Source organism: Scyliorhinus canicula, chromosome 15 (genome assembly GCF_902713615.1).
Source record: "Scyliorhinus canicula chromosome 15, sScyCan1.1, whole genome shotgun sequence".
In the NCBI taxonomy this organism is placed as follows: Eukaryota; Metazoa; Chordata; class Chondrichthyes; order Carcharhiniformes; family Scyliorhinidae; genus Scyliorhinus; species Scyliorhinus canicula.
In genome coordinates, this window is record NC_052160.1 from 129,596,701 (window position 1) to 129,622,023 (window position 25,323).

Below are 25,323 nucleotides of genomic sequence, written 5' to 3' on the forward strand. Positions count from 1 at the left end.
GAGTGAATGGTCACATAAAGGGCTGTTCCTGTTCAAAGCCACAGAAAAGGGCTCTTTTTATCCAGATACGGGTGGAATTTTCATGAAAAGACATAGGTGTATGTTAGAGGAGTAGTTTACCCCTGGAATGGTATGTCTTCTGATCACCGGACCCGGCAGAAAACAGTCAAAGGTTTGGCTGGAAAGTTGAAACAGTCTTGTGCTTCACAGACAGTCTCTTCCAGCATGCAGGTGGGGGAGGGGCAAGCTGTAAGGCCCCAGATACAGGAACTGATGACTTTTATCAAGGAGGAATTCCATAAACAGAAGAAAGAAATGCCTGAGGGTCATGCAAAGGCCATTGCGGAAGCCGTGGCACCCCTGAAGAGCACTTTGGAGCGGATGGAGAGGTGTTTGGAGGTGCAGGGGTCACAGATTCAGGAGATTGAAGGAGTGATCACGGACCACAGCGATCGTGTGGTGGCTCTGGAGGCTGAGGTGGGGTTCCTAGGAAACCGCTGTAAAACGCTGAGAGCAAAGGTTGAGGAGCAGGAGAATACCTCGAGAAGACAGAGCCTGCCTGAAGGAGTGGAAGGTGTAAGTGCCACGAGGTACGTCTCGAGGATGCTGGCGGGACTGGTGGCAGAAGGGATGCTGGATAAGGCACCTGAAGTGGACCGAGCGCATAGGTCACTGAGGCAAAAGCCTAGAGCTGGGGAGCTGCTGCGGGCGGTGATCGTGAGACTCCATAAATTTGTGGAGAAAGAGAAAATTCTACAGTGGGCCAGGGAGAAGCGTAGCTGCGACTGGGAGAGAAATAACGTCCAGATTTAGCAGGACATCGGAGCCAAGTTGGCAAAACGGCGGGCAGGTTTCAACAAGGCCACGGCGGCAGATCAGGTTTGGGGTGCTCTACTCGGCGAAATTATGGGTGACGTTCGGAGGCCGGGAGTATTATTTCGAGACCCCAGAAGCAGCCAAAGACTTCATTAAGGAGCATAAACTCGGGGAGAACTGAGTGGACAATGCTTGGGAACTGGAGTGCTGGCAATATGTAATGTTCGGGAGCATGTTTGAAGTGGGTGTACGGATTGGGGGATTTTCGCCTTTTTTTGTTTTGGGGGGGGGGTTTCTGTTCAATGTTGAGATTGTACGGAATTGGAGGGGTGAAAAGTTTATGTGGGGATGGATGTTCCCATCCCCCCTCCTGTTTTATGGGACTGTTTGTGTTTAACATCTGTTTGTTTGCTTTTGGAGAAGGCTACCTGGAGTTCAGGAGAAATCCTTCTTTGGGTGGGGGAGGGTAAGGCCAGCAGGAGGCCTTCTTCTATGAGCTGAGGAGTGAGGGGGGTGGGGAAGAGGGAGGGAGAGGTCATCAGGATGTGCCTTTGGGCAGGGGCAGCCACGCTAGCAGGTTATGCTGGTGAACGGAAGTGAGGTGGTGGTGATAGTGGGGGGGGGGGGGGGGGGGGGGGGGAGAAGGGGAAAAGCAGCGGGGGGGTTCTGCGACATGGCAGGGGGTGAGAGATGACATGGTCAAGGGCGAAGAAAGGGGCCATCTGGGACAGGCTAGGTACAGAATGAAATGAAAGGGGCAGGAGTTAAGTGGGGAAGCTGACGGACGGTAGAGGGGATTGGAGGCACAAGCTTCTGGTAAAGTTGGTAACGTGGAACGTTCGGGGACTGAATGGGCCGGTTAAAAGTTTGCGGGTGTTCGCACACCTCAGGAGTTTGAAAGCGGGGGTTGTTTTTTTTTGCATGAGACACACCTCCATGTGAAGGACCAGGTTAGGTTAAGGAAGGGGTGGGTCGGGCAGGTTTTTCACTTGGGGATTATGAAATCGAGGGGTGTGGCGATTTTAATGAGCAAAAAAAATGGGATTTGTGAGTGCGAAGGAGGTGAGGGATCTGGGTGGGAGCTATGTGATTGTGTGTGGGGTATTGGAAGGGGCACCGGTAGTGTTGGTAAATGTGTACGCCCCAAATTGGGATGATGTGGGTTTTATGAGGGGGTTGCTGGCAGCAATCCCGGATTTGGCCACGTACCAGTTGATCACGGGAGGTGATTTTAACTGTGCCCTGGAGCCGAGGGTGGATAGATCGAGCCCCAGGTCGATGGGTAGGGTACGAATGGCAAGGGAACTGGGGGGGGGGGGGGGGGGGGGCCTTATGGAGAGGATGGGTCTGGTGGATCCATGGCGCTTTCAGAACCCAGGGGGAAGGGTGTATTCCTTCTTTTCACACGTCTATAAGGTGTATTCAAGGATTGATTACTTTGTAGTGAGTTGGGAGATTTTGGTTGGGGTGGAGGGGGCAGAGTATGCGGGGATAGTTAACTCAGACCACGCACCCCACTGGCTGGATATTCGGTTCAGTACGGGACGAGAGCAGAGGCCGGAGTGGAGGTATAACTTGGGGTTGTTGGCGGATGGAGGTTTTTGTGATAAGGTGCGGTTGGCGATTAGGGATTATGTGGAGTTCAATCAGAATGGGGAGGTGCCGGCGGGAATCTGTTGGGAAGCACTGAAGGCAGTGGTCCGGGGAGAAATTATCTCATTTACAGTTTGTGCGAAGGAAAGGAGGGTGGAGCGAGATAGTGGAGATAGACAGGGAATATTCGAGGGTGCCCACCATGGAGGGATTGGCGAGGAGGAAAAAATTGCAAAGGCAATTTGACAGGTTGACAACGGGGAGGGCGGTAGGGCAATTGCGTAAGGTGAGGGGTGCATTAAGAGTATGGGGAGAAGGCGAGCCACATGCTGGCGCACCAGCTGCGGAGGAAGGCAGCATCCAGGGAAATACTGAAGATCCGGACTGGGGCTGGGGATGTGGTGTCAGAGCCAGGGAAGATAAATGAGGCATTTAAAGAGTATTACCAGGGACTTTACAGGCAGACCCAGGAGGGTGATTTCTGGACGAGCTGGAATTTCCCCAGGTGGAGGAAGCAAAGAGGCAGGCGTTGGAGGAGCCCCTGGGGCTGAGGGAGATGCTGGATAGTATCAGGGGTATGAAGTCGGGGAAAGCCTCTGGGCCGGATGGGTACCCGGCAGAATTTTATAAGGACTTTTGCGGCGGACCTGGCACCACATTTGTTGGGCGTGTTTACTGAAGCGCTAGAGAAGGGGGAGTTGCCGGAGACGATGAAGCAGGCAGCAATCACACTAATACCCCAGAAAAAGGGAAGGCTCCAGTAGAATATGGGTCGTATAGACCCGTATCACTATTGAACATGGATGTGAAAGTATTGGCTAAGTTGTTGGTGGGGCCCATGTCCATAGGGTCTATTCCCGAATAGATTTTTTCGTCCTGAGCAGGGGATTGATCCCGAAGGTGCAGGATGCAGAGTATTCGGCCATAGCGATTTCAGACCATGCTCCGCACTGGGTTGATCTGGAGATGGGGGAGGCGCGGGACCAGCACCCGCTCTGGATGTGGGGATGCTGGCTGATGAGGTGGTGTGTAGGAGGGTCCGGGGAAGTATTGAGGGGTATCTGGATACCAACGACACGGGAGAGGTCGGGGTGGGGATGGTCTGGGAGGCTCTGAAAGCAGTGATCCGGGGGGAGCTGATCTCCATCCGGGCCCATAGGGAAAGGAGGGAGAGGAAGGAGAGGGAGAGACTGGTGAGGGAGCTCCTGGATGTGGACAGGAGATACGCGGAGGCACCGGAGGAGGGGTTGCTGGGGGAACGGCGTAGTTTGCAGGCCACATTTGACTTGTTGACCACTAGAAAGGCGGAGACACAGTGGAGGAGGTCGCAGGGCGCGGTATACGAGTATGGGGAGAAGGCGAGCAGGATGTTGGCGCATCAGCTCCGCAGGCGAGATACGGCTAGGGAAATTGGTGGAGTGACGGATAGGGGTGGGAATGTAGTGCAGAAGGGGGCAGAAGTAAATGGGGTCTTTAGGGACTTCTACGAGGAACTGTACCGGTCAGAACCTCCGATGGGGAGAGGGGGGATGGAGAGCTTCATGAACAGGCTATGTTTCCCAAGGGTTCAAGAGGAGCTGGTAGAGGGGCTGGGGGCGCCGATAGAGTTGGAGGAGCTAGTCAGGGGGATTGGACAAATGCAGTCAGGTAAGGCGCCGGGGCCGGACGGGTTCCCGGTGGAATTTTATAAAAAGTATGCGGATCTGGTGGGCCCCCTGTTGGTGCGAGCCTTCAATGAGGCATGGGAGGGGGGGGGGGGGCTTTGCCCCCGACGATGTCGCGGGCACTGATCTCTCTGATCCTGAAGCGGGATAAGGTCCCCTTGCAGTGTGGATCATACAGGCCTATCTCGCTCCTCAATGTTGATGCTAAGTTGCTGGCGAAGATCCTGGCCACCAGGATAGAGGACTGTGTGCCAGGGGTGATACACGAGTATCAGACAGGATTTGTCAAGGGACGGCAGCTCAACACGAATGTCCGGAGACTGCTAAATGTTATTATGATGCCGGCAGTGGAGGGGGAGGCGGAGATAGTGGTGGCGCTGGATGCGGAGAAAGCGTTTGATAGAGTTGAGTGGGGGTACCTGTGGGAGGTGCTGGAGCGGTTCAGATTCGGGGAGGGATTCATCAAATGGGTGAGGCTGCTCTACGCGGCTCCGATGGCAAGTGTAGTTACCAATGGAAGGAGATCGGAGTACTTTAGGCTCTACCGTGGGACCAGGCAGGGGTGCCCCCTGTCCCCCTTGCTCTTTGCACTGGCGATTGAACCTTTGGCTATGGCGTTGAGGGAGTCAGGGAGATGGAGGGGTCTGGTGCGGGGTGGGGAGAAACATCGTGTATCACTGTACGCGGACGACCTGCTGTTGTATGTGGCGGATCCAGTGGGGGGAATGCCGGGGGTGATGGAGCTGTTAGCGGAATTTGGGGGCTTCTCGGGCTACAAGTTAAATTTAGGCAAGAGTGAGGTATTTGTAGTACACCCGGGTGATCAGGAGGAGGGAATTGGGAGACTCCCATTTAAGAGGGCAGTGAAGAGTTTCAGATACCTGGGGGTGCAGGTGGCCAGGAGTTGGGGGACTCTCCATAAGCTTAATTTTACCAGGCTGGTGGAGCAGACGGAGGAGGAATTTAAAAGGTGGGACATGGTGCCGCTATCGTTGGCGGGTAGAGTGCAGTCCGTCAAAATGACGGTTCTCCCGAGGTTCTTGTTCCTTTTTCAGTGTTTGCCCATCTTTATATATATATGTGGCTGGGGAGGCAGGGAGGCGAGCGGGTGGTGAAGATCAAGGAGAAATGGGAATCGGAGTTGGGAATGGAGATCAATTGGGGAGTATGGAGTGAGGCACTGCGAAAGGTAAACGAGACCTCCTCTTGTGCAAGGGTGAGCCTGATACAGTTTAAGGTGGTGCACAGGGTGCATATGACTCGGGCCAGAATAAGTGGGTTCTTTCAGGGGTTAGCAGATGAGTGCGAGAGGTGTGGGCAGGGACCAACAAATCATGCGCACATGCTTTAGGGTTATGAAAATTGGGAGGATTCTGGGCGTGGTGTTCGTGGTCTTAGCCAGGATTGTGGAGCAGGGAATGGACCCGGACCTTTTGGTGGCAATATTTGGGGTTTCAGAGAAGCCGGAACTCATGGAGAGGAGGAAGGCCGATGTCTTGGCCTTCGCCTCTCTGATTGCACGGTGATGAATTTTGCTGGAGTGGCGGTCGGCATTGCCACCGGGGGTAGCAGTATGGTTGGGTGACCTGTCAGACTTCCTGCAGTTAGAGAAGATAAAGTATGAGTCTAGGGGTTCAGCAGGGGAGTTTGAGAAAAGGTGGGGGATATTTGTGACCCCTGTTTGAGGAGTTGTTCGTCGCCGGGGGGTGAAAAAGGAGAAAAATCTGTACAAGCTATTTAGTGGATTGCTGGGAAGAATGTTTCCCGCGGTATTTATTTGCTGTAACTAACTTTTGAATAAAATGAGTTTTAAAATAAACTCGATCGAACCCTTTCACACCCGTCTAGATTTCTATCAGCTCACCCCAGTTAGAGGTCTCCACCTCTTGAGCAGTAAGAAGGGACACACATAAAAAACAGCTATCGCCACTTACCCAGTCCGTGCTTGATGGCAATGGGCGACCTCAGCACCGGACCCAGCTGCTTTGGATCTCCAGCCAAGACCAGCTGTCCACCATCCCGGTTGCTTTCTAAATCCATCGCATCCAGCAGCCCTTGAACCAAAAACATCGGCATTAATGCACCGGAAACATACAGCACAGAGTTAAATACAAAGTAAGGCCCACATCTAAATCGTCCCGCATCGAACACTCCCGGGACAGGTACAGGGTTCGATACAGAGTGAAGCTCCCTCTACACTGTCCCCATCAAACACTCCCAGGGTAGGGAAGCACGGGGTTAGATACAGAATAAAGCTCGCTCTACACTGTCCCCATCAAACACTCCCAGGATAGGTACAGCATTGGGTTAGATACAGAGTAAAGCTCCCTCTACACTGTCCCCATCAAACACTCCCAGGACCGATACAGCATTGGGTTAGATACAGAGTAAAGCTCCCTCTACACTGTCCCCATCAAACACTCCCAGGACAGGTACAGCACGGGTTAGATACAGAGTAACGCTCTCTCTACACTGCCCCATCAAACACTCCCAGGACAGGTACAGCACAGGGTTCGATACAGAGTAAAGCTCCCTCTACACTGTCCCCATCAAACACTCCCAGGACAGGTACAGCACGGGTTAGATACAGAGTAACGCTCTCTCTACACTGCCCCATCAAACACTCCCAGGGCCGGTACAGCACGGGGTTAGATACAGAGTAAAGCTCCCTCTACACTGTCCCCATCAAACACTCCCAGGACAGGTACAGCACGGGGTTAGATACAGAGTAAAGCTCCCTCTACACTGTCCCCATCAAACACTCCCAGGACAGGTACAGCACGGGGTTAGATACAGAGTAAAGCTCCCTCTACCCTGTCCCCATCAAACACTCCCACGGTAGGGAAGCACGGGGTTAGATACAGAATAAAGCTCCCTCTACACTGTCCCCATCAAACACTCCCAGGACAGGTACAGCACGGGGTTAGATACAGAGTAAAGCTCCCTCTACACTGTCCCCATCAAACACTCCCAGGGCAGGTATAGCACAGGGTTAGATACAGAGTAAAGTTCCCTCTACACTGTCCCCATCAAACACTCCCAGGGCAGGTATAGCACAGGGTTAGATACAGAGTAAAGCTCCCTCTACACTGTCCCCATCAAACACTCCCAGGGCAGGTATAGCACAGGGTTAGATACAGAGTAAAGCTCCCTCTACACTGTCCCCATCAAACACTCCCAGGACAGGTACAGCACAGGGTTAGATACAGAGTAAAGCTCTCTTTGCACTATTCCATCAAACATTCCCAGCTGGTACAGGGTTAGATATTGAGTAAAGCTATAGGGTCTATCAATTTATCTTTTTTTAAATTATTTTTTCTGAGTTACAAAGCCAGAGCGCAGTGTGTGGACAGGGCCGGACCCCTAATCCAGCTCCTTGCCTACGCCAAAAACCAATTCAAATGGAATCCAATTCATGGTCCCCACAAGAGACACAAACCAGATTGGAGCCAAAAGGCAGAGCAGATACCACACTTGATCTTAGCCAAAAGGCGGAGAAGCAATCATCAATTTATCTTAGCCACAATCTCAGAAAAGCTGTCTGCTACACCAGTGACAGCTGAACAAAAATGGGTGCAGGGTGGTCCATTCAACTTCTTGAGCCAGCTGCCCCATCCAATAAGATGGCAGGTGATGCTCATTTTCCTCCAAGGGAATGGAGGGGAACCAGAGGGATGCAGATAGTGTCTAAATATGTCCGGCTCTGATCCTGAATGCAGTCAATACCAGAGTTATTTGGGGTTGAGAATTACAAAGATTCACAACCCTCCGAGAGAAGAGATTTCACCTCAGCTCAATGCTAAATGGCCAAACACTTATACTGAAACTGAGCCCCCTAGTTCTAGACTCTCCAGTCAGGGGGGGAAATGGCACATCATCACCCTCTCAGAACTGTGTATTCTTCAATAAGCTCACTTTTTGTCTAAGCTCCAGAGAGAGTTGGCTCATTCCATTCAATCTCTCCGCACCATTCAATCTCTCCTCATAGGACAATCCTCATAGTGGGAATCAATCCAGTGAAACTTCATCATCTCCTCTCCAAAGCAATCATTTCCTTCTTTATTTAGGATGGGGGATCCAAACTGTATTGACAGTGCTCCAAGTGTGGTCTCAACAAAGACCTGTACAACTGCAGCAAGACATCCTTACTCTTAGGCTCCACCCGCTTGCAATAAAGCCAACATACTATTTGCATGATTTCGCATTCATTTATTTTGTTCTTTTTAAATATAGAGTGCCCAATTCATTTTTTCCCAATTAAGGGGCAATTTAGTGTCGCCAATTCACCTACCCTGCCCATCTTTGGGCGCTGGGGGCGAAACCCACGGGGAGAATGTGCAAACTCCACACGAGCAGTGACCCAGAGCCGGGATTGAACCTGGGATCTCGGTGACGTGAGGCAGCAATGCTAACCACTGCGCCACCGTGCTGCCCTATGATTTGATATTCATAACATCAACTATCCTAAGCAAGACTGCCAACTCAATGCAGATTAATGCTGAATTAGGGGCAATCGGAGTTTGCACACTCTCCCAGTGTCTGCGTGGGCCTCACCCCCACAACCCAAAGATGTGCAGGGTAGGTGGATTGGCCATGCTAAATTGCCCCTTAATTGAAAAAAAATTATTGGGTCCTCAAAATTTAGAAAAAAATCAATTAGGGCAATTATTGCTGTGCTCACACGATCAGAGTTACATATCACATCGCACATTCGGCCTGTCCTACCTCTGGGCAGAAGCTCCAGGTTCAAGTCCCACTGCACGACTTGATGGCAATGGAAGGGGTGTCCATAACATAGTCAAACGGGTTGATTATCAACCTGTAAATCTTTCTAATATGCTTGTGGCAGACAGAAAGTGTAGAAGGACTGCTGATAAGCTATTTTTGATGCACAGTGGCACCTCTCAACCTGAAGCCGCTAGTGACAGGCCAGCGAGCTGATCCAGAAAAGACAAACTATTGAAGACAGGCACTAGCTTGTGCTTTGTGTGCCTCTAGACTTGGGAAAGCTTCTCAGGGTTAGAGGGACAAAGATTTCTCGGATGAACTGGGGGCTTCTGGCTGAGAGACAGGGCCACTACACCACGAGACTGCAAACTCTTCTAGGGCTGGAAGAAGGTACTGTATCTGAAAATGAAAATCGCTTATTGTCACGAGTAGGCTTCAATGAAGTTACTGTGAAAAGACCCTAGTCGCCACATTCCGGCGCCTGTCTGGGGAGGCTGGTACGGGAATCGAACCGTGCTGCTGGCCTGCTTGGTCTGCTTGAAAAGCCAGTGATTTAGCCTTGTGAGCTAAACCAGCCCCTATCTAACCCTGTGCTGAGAGACTCTCGTAAAATAGACTGATCCTGCCAACGTTCAATGTTTCACTGGATCTTTCAAACTCGCAGCAGGAGATGACGACAATGAGCCCAGTCACCTGGGCCAATCCAGTTGACAGGAGGTGAAAGACTCCTAACTACCCCTCCATCTGGTTTCTAGTTAAATACCCTCAGGGGCAGCACAGTGGCGCGGTAAGTTAGCTCTGTAGCCTCACTGCGCCGTGGTCCCAGGTTCGATCCCGGTTCTGGGTCACTATCCGTGTGGAGTTTGCACAGTCTCCCCGTGTTTGCGTGGGTTTTGCCCCCACAACCCAAAAATGTACAGGCTAGGTGGATTGGCCACGCTAAATTGCCCCTCAATTGGAAAATGAATTGGATACTCTAAATTTATTAAAAAAACAAAAATATCCCTCAGCACATTCATTTCAAAACCAACCCTGCCAAGAATTTTATCTATCCGGAGGAGGGCGGGGAAGGGAGGGGAACTAAAATAAATGGTCACACCAGATGACACAGAAGTGAATGGAGTGCAATTATTCTTCTCAGAGCAGAGAAGGTCAAGAGGAGATTGAATAGAGGCATTCAAAATCATGAGGGATTTTAATAAGGAAACGGAGAATTGATTCTGTTGCCTGGAGGGTCATTAAAGAAGCGGAGGGAGACAGAGATTTGGTTTCTTTTCACACAAGTCATTGCGATCAGGAACGCGCTGCCCGGAAAGGTGGTAGGAGACACAATAATAACTTTCAAAAAGAGAATTGGACAAATACCTGCAAAAATGAAATAAATCTCAGTTTTACCAGTCTATCCATAGAATTCTTACTGCCCTTATCACTAGAATCATTCGGTTAACTTTCTCCTGCACCTGCACCTTTTTCTCAAGTCTCCCCATCCCGTGGGGTTCCCGGAATTAAACAGGTAATCAAATTGCTGAATTCGGGTTACCGAGTTCATTTAGTTAGCAGACAAAAAAAACAAACAGACAATGCAATCTAATAAAATCGCACTGAAACAATCAGAGTCCATTCGGCGCATCGTGCTTACGTCAGCTCTTTGGAAGAGCTATTCAGTTAATCACAGAAGAGTTGCTCTTTTCCCCCCCCCCCCCCCCCCCCCCGCAGCGCTACTGAATCTGCTCCCGCCACCCCTTCAGGAAGTGCGTACCAGGTCATGATTCTCTGCGTAGGGGCAGCACGGTGGCGCAGTGAGTAGCACTGCTGCCTCACGGCGCCGAGGTCCCAGGTTCGATCCCGGCTCTGGGTCACTGTCCGTGTGGAGTTTGCACATTCTCCCCGTGTTTGCGTGGGTTTCGCCCCCACAACCCAAGAAGGTGCAAGCTAGGTGGATTGGCCACTCTAAATTGCCCCTTAATTGGAAAAATGATTGGGTACACTAAATTTATAAAAAAAAAGGGATAAAAAAAAAAAAATGATTCTCTGCGTAAAAAATAATTTTCAACTTCCCCGGCTGTTTTGCTAAATATTCTAAGTTTGCCACCCCGATTGCCCACCCGGGAAAGTGGAAACAGTTTCTCCCCATCTACGCTATCAAAATCCCAAAGAGTTTGAAGAACAGGAAGCAGGGGCAGAGGTGCCCATCGGTGACATATTCTTACCTGCGATAGCAATGACACACTCCGGTTCAACAGCGTGCCCGGCCTCATCAATGAACACATGGGAAAAATGCCCAGCTGGGAAATTTGCAGAGGCTAACCTGTTTTAAAATATAAAGTAAATAGCATCGAAATGTAACATCTTTCTCCCACACCTCTCCCACGTGTTTAAACACCCGCAGGCATCACCTTTATAACCGCAGTTCACCACCAGATTGGCTCTTGACCAACACCATGTGCCGGACATAAAGCCTCTCCAAATGGCTGATATGAATTCCTTCAATACCTCACGGCGCCGAGGTCCCAGGTTCGATCCCGGCTCTGGGTCACTGTCCGTGTGGACTGTACACATTCTCCCAGTGTTTGAGTGGGTTTCGCCTCCACAGCCCAAAAATGTGCAGGTTAGGTAGATTGGCCACGCTAAATTGCCCCTTAATTGAAATAAATGAATTGGGTACTCTAAATCTTTTTTTAAAAATAAATTCTTTCAATTCGAGTTCATGAATGAGGGATTATTCAGGGTCTGCTCTCTGGTTACTGCTTTATCAGTGTCACTGGATGCTTGTCCGATACCCAGTACGGAATGAGACATTTCCTCTGACTGAATATTGGCAAGACCGAAGCCATCGTCTTTAGCCTAAACAATAAGCGCATCACGTGACCACCGACTCCACTGTTCTCCCTAGCAACACGAGAGCTGAATCGGGCTGCTCACAACCTCAAGTGTTGCATCAGACCCAGAGTTCAGATTCAGAACGCATATTCGCACCCTCACTGTATTACTGCCCAACCCGAATGCTGATAACTGCTCCATTCATTCACGCCTCAGTTACATCAGGTTTAACTATTACAACTCTCCTAGCCAACCTCTCATCTTCCATCTGCCAAAAGGACAATGGCAGCAGACACCTGGGAACACCACCACCTGCAACCCCCCCCACCCAAAGCCACCCACCATTCCGACTTGGAAATATTATAATAATAATCTTTTATTGTCACAAGTATGAAGTTACTGTGAAAAGCCCCTAGTCGCCACATTCCGGCGCCTGTCAGGTAAGCTGGAACGGGAATTGAACCCGCACTGATGGCCTTGTTCTGCATTACAAACCAGCTGTCTAGCCCACCATTCCTCCACTATCACTGGGTGAAAATCCTGGATCTCCCTCCCTAACAGCACTGTGGGTGTACCTACACACATGGACTTGTTCAAAACTTTGAACAACAATCCTAACTCTTATTGAGTCCTGCTCCCCTATCGCCCTCTGTGCTCACTGATCTACACTGGCTCCCAATCCAACAACATCCCAATTTTAACATTTGCATTGTTTTGATTTTTTAAAACCTGCCCCATGGTCTCGCCCCTCCCTATCTCTGTAATCTCTCCGCGTTACATCTCTCAGAGATCTCGTCACTCCTCCAATTCTTGCCTCTTACACACACCTGGGGCGAAATTCTCCGACCCCCGCAGGGTCGGTGGGCCCCCCACGGCGATTCTCCGGCCTGCGATGGGCTAAAGTCCCGCCGCTGAGAGGCCAATCCCGCCGCCGGGGTTTCAACCACCTCTGGTGGCGGCGGGATTGGCGGCGCGAGCGGGCCCCCGGGGTCCTGGGGGGGGCGCGGGGCGATCAGACCCCGGGGGGTGCCCCCACGGTGGCCTAGCCCGCGATCGGGGCCCACCGATCGTCGGGCGGGCCTGTGCCGTGGGGGCACTCTTTTTCTTCCGCCGCCGCCACGGCCTCCACCATGGCGAAGGCGGAAGAGAACCCCCCCTACCGCGCATGCGGCGGTGGTGACGTCAGCAGTCGCTGATGCACCGACGCATGCACGAACCGGCGAAGGTCTATCGGCCAGCCCCGACACCGGCGTCAAAGGCCATTGGCCCTGGCTTAGCAGCCAGTCAGCGTGGCGCCAACCACTCCGGCGCGGGCCTAGCCGACGGCACCACTCCGCTATGCCGGGACCCCCCCCGCCCCGCCGGGTAGGGGAGAATCCCGGCCCTGATCTGTTGGCAGCCGTGCATCCAGCTGCCTGGGACCTAAATTCTGAAATTCACTTCCTGAACCTCTCGTGCTTCAAAACAGTCCTGAAAACTGACCTCCCAGAGCAAGCTTTTGGTCTTCTTTTATTTCACGTAATGTGGATGTCGCTGGCTAGACCAGCCTTTATTGCCCATCCCCAATTGAACCTCGAGAAGGTAACGGTGAGCTGCAGTCCATGTGGTGTAGGTACACCCACAGTGCTGTTAGGGAGGGAGTCCCACAGTTTTGACGCAGCGACAGTGACGGAATGGCGAGGATGGTGCATGGCTTGGAGGGGAACTTCCAGATGGTGGTGTCCCCCATGCATCTACTGCCCTTGTCGTTCTGGGTGGCAGCTTTTGTGGGACTGGAAGGAGCAGGAGCCTTGATGAGTTCCTGCAGCGCATCCTGTAAATTGTACACACGGCTGTCAAATAATCTGCCAAATAGCTAATTTAACTCAAGTGTCAAATTTTGTTGATAAAGTTCTTATGAAGGGGTTTGCGACGTTTTATGTCGAAGGTGCTAAACGAATACAAATGGTTAGTGTTGACAGCTGGAGAGAGGGATTAGACAGGGGTGAAGAATGAGTAGGAAATTGGGATTGGATTTGGTGCAATATTGAAATGATTTGGAGAGTGTGGGAGTTTGTGGGAACACCAGCTCCAGCACTCATGTCCTTTGGAATTCAGGGAGTATGGGGAGAAATGGAGTCACAGCCACGACTTGCTTCAGTCGATACTAGACAGTGAGACGGATAAACATACTCCACACGGGCAGTGACCCAGGGCCGGGATTCGAACCCGGGTCCTCAGCGCCGCAGTCCCAGTGCTAACCACTGAGCAACATGCCATCCGATAAACACACTGCACTGATGCCCAGAACAGTACTGGATCCAATGATAGTTATGCAGCCCCGGCCAGAGCTTTGTTACTCTATGCTTCCTGGTATACAGTTTATGAAAGTGAGATTGCAAATGGCATTAAAAATCAAATTCTCATTGGAGAAGAGGAGATTTGATAGGGCAGGGGAAGGTCAACATTAGGAGGGGGTGTGTTTAGAGTAAATAAAGAAAAGCTATTTCCACTGACAGGAGGCTCAGTAGCCAGAGGTAAACTGTTTTAAACAATTGGTAAGACATTCAGGGCGGGATGAGGATTTTTCTGCACAGACATTATGATGACATGACTGCCTGGAAAGGCTATGGAAGAAAATATAACAATCTTTCAAAGGGAAGCTGAATAAACACTTTTAAGGAGTTAACCTCAAGAGTTTGGGTAAAGAAAAAGTGAGTGGGACAATGGGATAGCTCTTTCAAAAGTTACAACACAGGCGCAATGGGCCAAATGGCCTCCATCTCCCCGAGACGATTCAACGAAAGGTCACTCACTGCAGGTCACACTGTTTTCAGTACCCACCTTCCAGCGGTTACCAGCGTGGTCGCAATCACACGATATTGCTTCAGTATCTCTTTTGATGGATACTCAAATGTCCGCTCAGACTCATTCCAGTTCGAGCACTCCTGTCAAAGAGAAGAAACAGCTGTTAGTTCAGAGGAGTTAGAGCACCAAATTGTCACCATTCTCGCTTCTGAGTTTCCCTACATCAGTCACTACACATAAAAAACATTTAATTGGGCGTAAAGAATGTGGCACGTGCATGGGCATCACGGTGGCACAGTGGCTAGCACTGCTGCCTCACAGCGCCAGGGACCAGGGTCCAACTCCAGCCTCGGGTCACTGTCTCTGTGGAATTCGCACTTTTTCCACATGTCTGCGTGGGTTTCCTCCGGGTGCTGTGGTTTCCTCCCACAGTCCAAAGATATGCAGATTAGGTGGATTGGCCATGTTAAATTGGGGAATGGGACTATTTGGCGCCGACCTTTTGGCGCTCATCTGTTTTGGCGCTGTTCATGTTTCATCTGGGGGCAGTGGGATTGGGCTCATCGGAGTTAACGGTTCTGGAAGAGCAAACTATAATTTCCGGCTGTGTTATTTCTACATCTGAGAGCTGTTATTAGCCCTGCTACTAAGGGGGTGTTCCAAGGTTTAATTTACCATGAACGTCGCGGTATGAAAGCGAGTGTCATGATATCCCAAATTGCTCATCTGTTCACCCGCAGAAGAGCGGAGACACCAATATAAATGTCTGATAAATAGACCTGACTGTGTTCGTGAATCCAGGATTAAACAATTCCCGCAGACAGGAGCAGGAAAGCAGATTCAGTGGAGCTGTGAGTACTCGCTGAGGTTTTTTGTACGGGCCACCAGCTGCTATCTAACGCTGTGCCTCAACTGCACAGTAATAGACCGCCCCGTCATGATAGATAGAGAAATACAGCACAGAACAGGCCCTTCGGCCCATGATGTTGCGCCGAACTTTTGCCCTAGGTTAATCAAAGAATTTTGGACAATTTTTCATGGCCAATCCACCCAACCTGCACATCTTTGGACTGTGGGAGGAAACCGGAGTACCCGCAGGAAACCCACGCAGTCACGGGGAGGATGTGCAGACTCCACACAGACAGTGGCCCAAGTCGAAATCGAACTTGGGACCCTGGAGCTGTGAAGCAATTGTGCTATCCACAATGCTACCGTGCTGCCCTTAAGAAGTTAACCTACACTCCATTATTCTACCCTAATCCATGTACCTATCCAATAGCCGCTTGAAGGTCCCTAACGTTTCCGACTCACTACTTCCACAGGCAGTGCATTCCATGCCCCCACTACTCTCTGGGTAAAGAACCTATCTCTGACATCCCCTCTATATCTTCCACCATTTATCTTACCCTCTATATCTTCCACCATTTATCTTAAATTTATGTCCCCTTGTAATGGTGTGTCCCACCCGGGGGAAAAGTCTCTGACTGTCTACTCTCTCTATTCCCCTAATCATCTTATAAACCTCTATCAAGTCGCCCCTCATCCTTCTCTGTTCTAATGAGAAAAGGCCTAGCACCCTCAACCTTTCCTCGTATGACCTACTCTCCATTCCAGGCAACATCCTGGTAAATCTCCTTTGCACCTTTACCAAAGCTTCCACATCCTTCCTAAAATGAGGTGACCAGAACTGCACACAGTACTCCAAATGTGGCCTGACCAAGGTTTTGTACAGCTGCATCATCGCCTCACGGCTCTTAAATTCAATCCCTCTGCTAATGAACGCTAGCACACCATAGGCCTTCTTCACAGCTCTATCCACTTGAGTGGCAACTTTTAAAGATCTATGAACATAGACCCCAATATCTATGGGCAGCACAGTAGCATGGTGGTTAGCATAAATGCTTCACAGCTCCAGGGTCCCAGGTTCGATTCCCGGCTGGGTCACTGTCTGTGCGGAATCTGCACGTCCTCCCCGTGTGTGCGTGGGTTTCCTCCGGGTGCTCCGGTTTCCTCCCACAGTCCAAAGATGTGCGGGTTAGGTGGATTGGCCATGCTAAATTGCCCGTAGTGTCCTAAAAAGTAAGGTTGGGGTGGGGGGGGGGGGGGTTTGTTGGGTTATGGGTATAGGGTGGATACGTGGGTTTGAGTAGGGTGATCATTGCTCGGCACAACATCGAGGGCCGAAGGGCCTGTTCTGTGCTGTACTGTTCTATGTTCTATGTTCTATCTCTTTGCTCCTCCACATTGCCAAGAACCCTACCGTTAACCCTGTATTCCGCATTCATATTTGAGCATAGTACACCAAACATCTACACAACAAAGGCACCAAAACAGCTGGGCGCCAAAATAACGAGCGCCAAATCAATTTAACGCCAAAATGGTGGTGCCAAAGGATCGGTGCCAAAAGGGCGGTGCCAAAACGTACCCAACCCGTTAAATTGCCCCTTAGTGTCCAGGAATGTGGGGTTACGGGGAAACTGGGCACAGGTAGGGTACTCTTTCAGCGGGTTGGTGCAGACACGATGGACTGAATGGCCTCCTTCTGCACTATGGTGATTCTCTGTTCTACAGCCTGAAGTCTGAAAGGTAAGCTAGAATTGCAAGTCTTTCTTTACAATGCAGTAGAAAAGTAATCAATACCAGCAACAAACAACCTAGCGATTAGGTTGCAGGGGCCTGAAGATCCTTGGTCACAGCATGATGGCAAAATATGGAAGGCAGCACAGCAAGAGAGATAACAAACTACTTCAAAACCTTCAAACAGCTTAGATACAGAGTAAAGCTCCCGCTACACTGGCACCATCAAACACTCCCAGGACAGGTACAGCACAGGGTTAGATACAGAGTAAAGCTCCACCAACATTATCTCATCAAACACTCCCAGGACAGGTACAGCACAGGGTTAGATACAGAGTAAAGCTCCACCAACATTATCCCATCAAACACTCCCAGGACAGGTACAGCATGGGGTTAGATACAGAGTAAAGCTTCCATTCCACTGTCCTCATCAAACACTCTCAGGACAGGTGCAGCACGGGGTTAGATACAGAGTAAAGCTCCCTCTACACTGTCCCCATCAAACACTCCCAGGACAGGTACAGCACGAGGTTAGATACAGAGTAAAGCTCCCTCTACACTGTCCCCATCAAACACTCCCAGGACAGGTACAGCATGGGTTTAGATACAGAGAAACGCTAGTTACAATCAGATCAGCATGATCTTAATTGAATGGTGGGACAGGCTTGAGGGACTGAATGGCCGACTCCTGCTCCTTGGCCGACTCCTGCTCCTAACAGGCATGTTTATATCTATACTGTTCACCTCACTGTGGTAGCCAGTTCCACATTCTAAACACTCTCTCTGGGTGAAGATGGCCTTCTGAATTGCTTCTTGGATTTGTTAGTAACAATCTTTTATTTGGCGGCCCGAGTTTTGGGTTTCCTACGTCAGTGGAAAGTCAGATTGAGGAGGCGACATTGAACAGAAGGAGGGCAGTTACCTGTACTTCCCGGGGGATGGTGTCCCAGTACCGACACATGGCATTAAGACGGTAAATTTCCCTTTTGTCCACATGTTTCCTGATTCGCTGGCAAAGTAGGTCAGTGGCGCTGTTGGAGGGGGCACAGGCGAGGATATGGGCTGTCGGGATACATTTCAGCACCTGAGTGTCAAATCCAATAAATACATTTTAGAAAAACAGCTAAGGAGTGTTACAAATATCAAAGCACAAAGCAGTTGAAAGATCCTCAATTGCAATTGCAGAATCGCGCAACAGATGGGAACAGGCCATTTGACCCATCGCTCCTTTGCCAGCCCTGTGAAAGGATTATTCAATTTACTCCCACTCTTTTCGTCTAAACATGAAAATATTTTCTTCTTGCTCAAGTATTTATTTATTCCTTTTTAAATGTTACTCTGAAACCGGTTTACGGCAGCACATTCTTGATCATACCAAGTTACATAGAACATACAGTTCAGGAGGCCATTCGGCCCATCGAGTCTGCACCGACCCACATTAAGCCCTCACTTCCGCCCCATCCCCGTAACCCAATAACCCCTCCCAACCTTTTTGGACACTAAGGGCAATTTAGCGTGGCCAATCCACTTAACCTGCACGTCTTTGGACTGTGGGAGGAAACCGGAGCACCCGGAGGAAACCCACGCAGACACGGGGAGAACGTGCAGACTCCTCACAGACAGCGACCCAGCGGGGAATCGAACCTGGGACCCTGGCACTGTGAAGCCACAGTGCTAGCCACCTGTGCTGCCCTCTCTTACATTTAAAAAACTACTTTCTTCCCTTTGGTTCATAGCCAATGATCTTAAACCCGTTCCCACTGGTTACCGACTCTTCTACCAGCGGAAAGCTTTGCCTTGTTCACTCTTATCACCCAAGTGCAGCACGGTGGTTAGCACTGCTGCCTTACAGCACCGAGGGGCCCTGGGTCACTGTCTGTGTGGAGTTTGCACATTCTCCCCGTGTCTGTGGGTCTCACCCCCACAACCCAAAAAGATTTGCAGGGTAGGTGAATTGGCTAAATTGTCCCTTAATTGAAAAAAAAAAATAACTGGGCACTCAAAAAACCAAAGTCGCTCAACTCCCGGCAATCGATGTGGCAGGCCCGAGTCCAGAACGCGATGTAGAGGGGGACTGGGTGGCTCCCACTGAAAATGGATCTTTGAGGAGTTTGAAGTCCGGTTCCCGGAGGAAGAGATTTCCTGACTTTGGAAATTTTGGGGGAAAATTTTGTGAAAATAATTACTTTGTTCTTTTCGGATTGAAGAAAGAAAGAAGCACTAAGAAGTCGTTAGAGGATGCGTAAAGCAGCTGGGAAGAAGGAAGAAAACCCGGGTTCGCCGCTGAATGAGAAGGCCAGCAAAAGCGCGGACAAGATGGCGGATGCCGGACCACATGGTGGGGCCGCACTACTTACGGTGGAGAAGGTGACCGAGGTGGTGGCGGTGGAGCTGGAAACGTTTGCGAGGCATATGGAGGCTTTGAGGAAGGAGACGGCGGTCGCATTGAAATCGTTGGTGGAGGAGGCAATCTCCCCGGTGAGGGTAGCTGTGGCAAAGACATCGGCCGAGGTGAGAGAGCAGGGCGAGAAGATGAAGGAAGTGGAGGAAGCCGTGTCGCAGTACAGCGACCAGCTCACCTCGATGGGGGACGAGCTGCGGAGGGTGGTGGAGGTCAACAGAGGACTCCAGGGCAGCACGGTGGTGCAGTGGGTTAGCCCTGCTGCCTCACGGCGCCGAGGTCCCAGGTTCGATCCCGGCTCTGGGTCACTGTCTGTGTGGAGTTTGCATATTCTCCCCGTGTCGCGTGGGTCTCGCCCCCACAACCCAAAAGATGCGCAAGGTAGGTGGATTGGCCACGCTAAATTGCTCCTTAATTGGAAAATATGAATTGGGTATTCTAAATGTTTTTTTAAAATAAAAAAAAACAGAGGACTCCGAGCAAAGCTCGAGGACTTGGAGAACCACTTGAGATGGCACAATCTGAGAATTGTGGGCTTGCCCAAAGGGACAGAGGGCCCAAGGCCAACAGAATACTTTGCTACGAAGTTGGCGGAGCTGATAGGGGAGGGCGAGAACCCCTCCTGGTACGAGCTGGACCGAGCTCATTGATCATTAAGGCTGAAGCCCAAAGTGAACGAGCCGCCAAGAGCAGTAATCATCTGCTACCATAAGTACTGCATGAAGGAGAAGGTGTTAAGCTGGGCGAAGCAGAAGTGCGAGGTGCTGTGGGACGGTGCTGGAGTTCGGATCGATCAGGACTTGACGGTTGAGTTAGCAAAGAGACGAGCCGCGTTCGGGAGGGTGAAGGCGGCACTGTTCAAACAGGGAGCGCGATTTGGTATGGTGTACCCGGCGAAGCTGAGGGTAACGTATTACGCCAAAGACTTTTATTTTGAGACAGCGGAGGCGGCTGAGGCGTTTGTGAGGGCAGAAGGCTTGGGACAGACGTGAGGAACAGAGCTGGAAGAGAGACTGGTGACTGTGTTTGAGCAGCTGGAAAATGTATAAATGCTACAACTTTCTTTTTACTGATGTGTATTGTAATTTACTTCACTTTGCATTGTTACAGAGTTCAAGTTAATGGTTGGGTGGATTGGCGTTCTGTGTTGCGACGGTTAAATCTTATGTTAGTGGATTGTATGGGTTGGATTGTTGCTTTTGTTTTTTTTCTTTCTCTGGGACTGGATGGAAGGGGATGATATATCTTAGCGGGGAGAGCCACCCACGCCAGCTAACTAAAGTCAGCTAGTGAACGGAGGTGAGGAGAGGAGGGCTGCGGACGTTGGAGCCTGGATAGCAGGTTTCAATGGGCCTACAAGGCGAGCGAGAGACCGGGGGAGGGGGGGGGGGGGGGGGGGGGGTTGACGCTGGGAGATGTTCTTTCAAGGGGTCATGTTGGGGGGGGTTCGATGTTAACAATGGACAGGGGCGGGTCAGGCTTATGGGGCAGGGCCGGGTGGTATGATGATGGTGGATAAGAAGGGTGGGGGGGTGAGAGACCCCAGTTAGGATAGTCACGTGGAACGTGAGAGGGTTAGGAGGTCCAGTCAGGAGGTCAAGGGTGCTTGCGCATCTTAAAAGTGTAAAAGCCGATGTGGTAATGCTGCAGGAGACTCACTTGAGGGTGAAGGACCAGGTGAGACTTAAGAAGGGCTGAGTTTTTTTTTTAAATTTAGAGTGCCCAATTATTTTTTCCAATTAAGGGGCAATTTAGCGTGGCCAATCCGCCTAGCCTGCACATCTTTGGATTGTGGGGGTGAAACCCACGCAGACACGGGGAGAATGTGCAAACTCCACACGGACAGTGACCCAGGGCCGGGATTCGAACCCGGGTCCTCAGCGCCGTAGGCAGCAATGCTAACCACTGTGCCACCATGCTGCCCAAGAAGGGCTGAGTTAGTCAAGTGTTTCACTCTGGATTTGATGGAAGGGATGGAAGGGCTCGAGGGGTAGTGGTGTTGGTCAGCAAAAGGGTACGGTTCCAGATAGAGAATGTGGTGGCAGACCAGGGGGGGGGTAGATATGTGATTGTGGCAGGGGCGCTGGAGGGGAGATTAGTGGCGCTGTTATACTGTCCCAATTGGGATGATGTGGGATTCGCGAGGAAGGTGTTTGGGGCCATTCCCAACTTGGACACACACGAACTGATTGTGGGGGGGACTGGAACTTGGTGCAGGAGCAAAGGTTGAACAGGTCATGGCCGCGCTCGCTGGTCCCATCAGGGGGGGGCGAAGGCGCTGGCTGGGCTGATGGGGGGGAAATGGGAGGGGTGGACCCTTGGAGGTTTCTGCACCCAAGGGAACGGGAGTACTCGTTTTTCTCAGCAGTCCATGAGGTATACTCGCAGATCAACTTCTTTGTGGTGGGAAAGACTTTGCTGGCTGGGGTCAAGGGGTCGGAATACTCTGCAATTGCAGTGTCAGATCAGGCTCCACATTGGGTGAATATGGTGCTGGAGAAGGGGGTAGCGCAGAGACCGGGGTGGAAACTGGATGTGGGGCTTTTGGGGAACCAAGTGTTCTGTGAGAAAATTGAAACGGTAATTAAGGAATATGTAGGTTTCAACTGTACGGGTGAGGTGTCAAAGGCAGTGGTCTGGGAGGCTCTAAAAGGCGGTGGTGAGGGGTGAGGTAATTTCGTTTAAGGCCAGGGTGGACAAAGAGGAGAGGTTGGAGCGATAGAGGGTAATAGACGAGATGTTGGAGGTAGATAGGGGTTACGCAGAGGATGGGGACCCAGCGAAGCTAGAAAGGAGGAAGGAACTACAGGCGAGCTTCGACCGACTGTCCACCAGGAAGGCGGTGCACCAACTGAGACGAGCGAGGGGTGCAGTTTATGAACATGGAGATAAAGATGTTAGCAGGTCAGCTCCAGAGGGAAGCAGCGGCAAGGGAAATTCTTCAGGTGAGGGATAGGGCAGGGAAGTTGGTGGTGGCTCCGGAGCTGATTAACAAGGTTTTTGAGAAGTTTAATGAGAGGTTGTAAAGGTCAGAGCCACCCGGGGGAGACTGTGAGATGCAGGAATTTCTAGATGGGTTGGAGTACCCGAGGCTAGGGGAGGGAGACAGGGCTACGTTAGAAGGAGCAATAGTGGAGTAGGAGATAAAGGATGCGATTGGGAGGATGCGATTGGGAGGATGCAGTCGGGGAAGATGGCTGGGCCGGATGGGTTTCCGCTGGAATATTATTAAAAAATTCAAGGATAAGTTGGCACCCCTGATGGTGGGGATGTTTGAGGAGGCGATATGCAAGGGGGTGTTGCCACAAACCTTGGGGCAGGCATAGATTTCACTGTTGCTAAAAAAATATAAGGATCCGACGGAGTGTGGGTCGTATAGGCCCATATCACTTCTGAATGTGGACGCAAAAGTATTGGCGAAGGTATTGGTGGGTAGGGGTGCCTTCCGAAGGTGATAGGCGAGGATCAGACGGGGTTCGTGAGAGGAGGAGGCCGTGGTCCTCGTGAGTAAGGTGGAGGGGCACGAGGCACTCCACAAGAAGTGGCAGGAACACTTCGAGGAGCTTGATCACCGCATGAGGCGGAAAAACCTGAGGATCTTGGGCCTTGCGGAGGGGCTGGAGGGGTCGGACCTGACAACCTATGTGGCTATAATGCTGAACTCGCTAGTGGGGGCCGGGTCTCTCCATCCGCCCTTGGAGCTGGAGGGAGCGCACAGGGTGCTGGCCAGGAGGCCTAAGGAAGATAAAGCCCCGCGTGCGGTGCTGGTGAGGTTCCACCGGTTCAGTGATTGGGAGTGTGTGCTGCGCTGGGCCAAGAAGGTGAAGAGCAGCAATTGGGAGAATGTGGTAGTACGGATACCAGGACTGGAGTGCGGAGGTGGCTAAGCGGCGGTCTGAATTTAATCGGACGAAAGAGGTGCTTTACAGGAAAAAGATAAAGTTCAGAATGTTGCAGCCCGCACGCCTGTGGGTAACTTATTCGGACCGGCATTATTATTTTGATTCCCCGGAGGAGGCGTGGGCCTTCGTGCGGACGGAGAAACTGGGCTTGAATTAGGGGTTGGGGGTTGCGGGGTCAGTTGTAATGCTTTATTGCTGGTTTCTGCGTTCTTTTTTTTTTGTACTTTTTGATATGGTTATTTATGGGGGTGTTGTTTTGTTATGTTTTTTTTGCTGTGGGGCATTGTTTGAGTTTTGTATCTTGCGGGGAGGGTTGGGGGGGTTTGTTGTATTCAATGTCGGGTTGGGGGTATGGAGTGGGGCTGGTATTTGGGAGTTGCGTCAGAAGTGTGTGGTGGGGCAGTGCGAAAGCGCGGGCTTTCCTCTGGTTTCCCGCGCTGCGGGGCGGAGACGATGACGTGGGGAGGCGGGGCCTTAACTGGTTCTTCCCCGTGCTGGAGCGGTGCCTGGAGGAGGGATAGATTGAGGGATGATCCCACTTTGGGAGGGGTCGGGTTATTGGCGGGGGTTTCCGGGGTCAGCAGAAGTTAGCTGACCCACGGAAGTACAATGGAGGACGGTTCGCGGCTGGGAGGGTTCCTAGCCTGGGGGGGGGGGGGGGGGGGGGGGGGGGGGGGGGGGGGGGGGATACCGGGAGGGTCAGGAAGGAGCTGGTGGGGGGACAGAGGTGAGGTGTTGTCGCTGTGGGGACTGGGTCGGGCAGGAGGTGCTGGCCTGGGGCGGACAGTCGACGGGGGAGGGGGGCGGGACGCCCTCTGATCCAGTTGGTCACCTGGAACGCGAGAGGATCGAATGGGTCGGTGAAGCGGTCAAGGGTACTTGCTCATCTGAAGGGGCTAACGGCAGATGTGGCAATGCTTCAGGAGACCCACCTGAAGGTGGCGGACCAGGTCCGTCTGAGGAAGGGGTGGGTGGGGCAGGTTTTCCACTCTGGGTTGGATGTGAAGAACCGGGGAGTGGCGATTCTGGTGGGGAAAAATGTGTTGTTTAAGGCATCAGAGGTGGTGGCGGATAACGGGGGGGGAGGTATGTTATGGTTAGGGGCAGGCTACAAGGAGAGAAGGTGGTACTTGCTAGTGTGTATGCCCCAAATTGGGACGATGCGGGCTTTATGAGGTGTATGTTGGGACGGGTCCCGGATCTAGAGGCGGGAAGTCTGATCATGGGGGGGGGGGGGGGGGGGGGGAGGGTGGGGGGACGGGACGGGACTTCAATATGGTGTTGGATCCTTCACTGGATCGGTCCAGCTCTAGGACGGGTAGGAGGCCGGCGGCGGCCAAGGTACGGAGAGGGTTTATGGACCAGATGGGTGGGGTGGATCCATGGAGGTTTGTGAGGCCGGTGGCACGGGAGTACTCTTTCTTCTCCCACGTACATAGGGTCTACTCTCGGATAGACTTCTTCGTGGTGAGTAGGGGACTGATTCCGAGAGTAGAGGAGGCCGAGTATTCGGCCATTGCAAACTCCGACCACGCTCCGCATTGGATAGAGTTGGAGATGGGGGAGGTGCGGGACCAGCGCCCGTTGTGGCGGTTGGATGTGGGGTTGTTGGCGGAGGAGGTGGTGTGTAGGAGGGTCCGGGCAAGTATTGAGGGGTACCTCGAGTTGAATGATACGGGGGAGGTTCAGGTGGGGATGGTCTGGGAAGCCCTGAAGGCAGTGATTCGTGGGGAGCTGATATCCATCCGAGCACACAGGGAGAGGAGCGAGAGGGATAGGCTGGTGGGAAAGATGCTGGAGGTGGACAGGAGGTATGCAGAGACACCAGGGGAGGGGCTGTTGGGGGAGAGGCGCAGCCTGCAGGCTAAATTTGATTTGCTGACCACTAGAAAGGCGGAGGCACAGTGGAGGAAGGCACAAGGGGCAGTGTACGAACATGGTGAAAAGGCGAGTAGGATGCTGGCTCATCAGCTCCGCAAGCGGGATGCGGCTAAGGAGATTGCGGGAGTGAGAGACAAGAGTGGGAATGTGGTGC

The 25,323-nt window shown here is 51.7% G+C and overlaps 1 protein-coding gene and 1 non-coding gene across 3 annotated transcripts in view; both read right to left on the reverse strand.

The window, feature by feature from the left end:
- The window catches only part of LOC119978501 (putative helicase MOV-10), a 95,213-nt gene that overhangs the window by 16,785 nt on the left and 53,105 nt on the right, over positions 1 to 25,323 (reverse strand). For both annotated transcript variants that reach the window (XM_038820176.1, XM_038820175.1), the window contains exons 11-14: positions 17,908 to 18,069; positions 14,445 to 14,548; positions 11,012 to 11,109; positions 6,008 to 6,127 (exon numbers count right to left, since the gene is read on the reverse strand). In XM_038820176.1, coding sequence (XP_038676104.1) covers positions 6,008 to 6,127; positions 11,012 to 11,109; positions 14,445 to 14,548; positions 17,908 to 18,069 — 484 coding nt within the window. The remainder of the gene's footprint in view (positions 1 to 6,007; positions 6,128 to 11,011; positions 11,110 to 14,444; positions 14,549 to 17,907; positions 18,070 to 25,323) is intronic.
- LOC119979146 lies at positions 7,384 to 7,577 on the reverse strand. Its single transcript, XR_005463652.1, has one exon. It is a non-coding gene; the product is annotated as a U2 spliceosomal RNA (small nuclear RNA).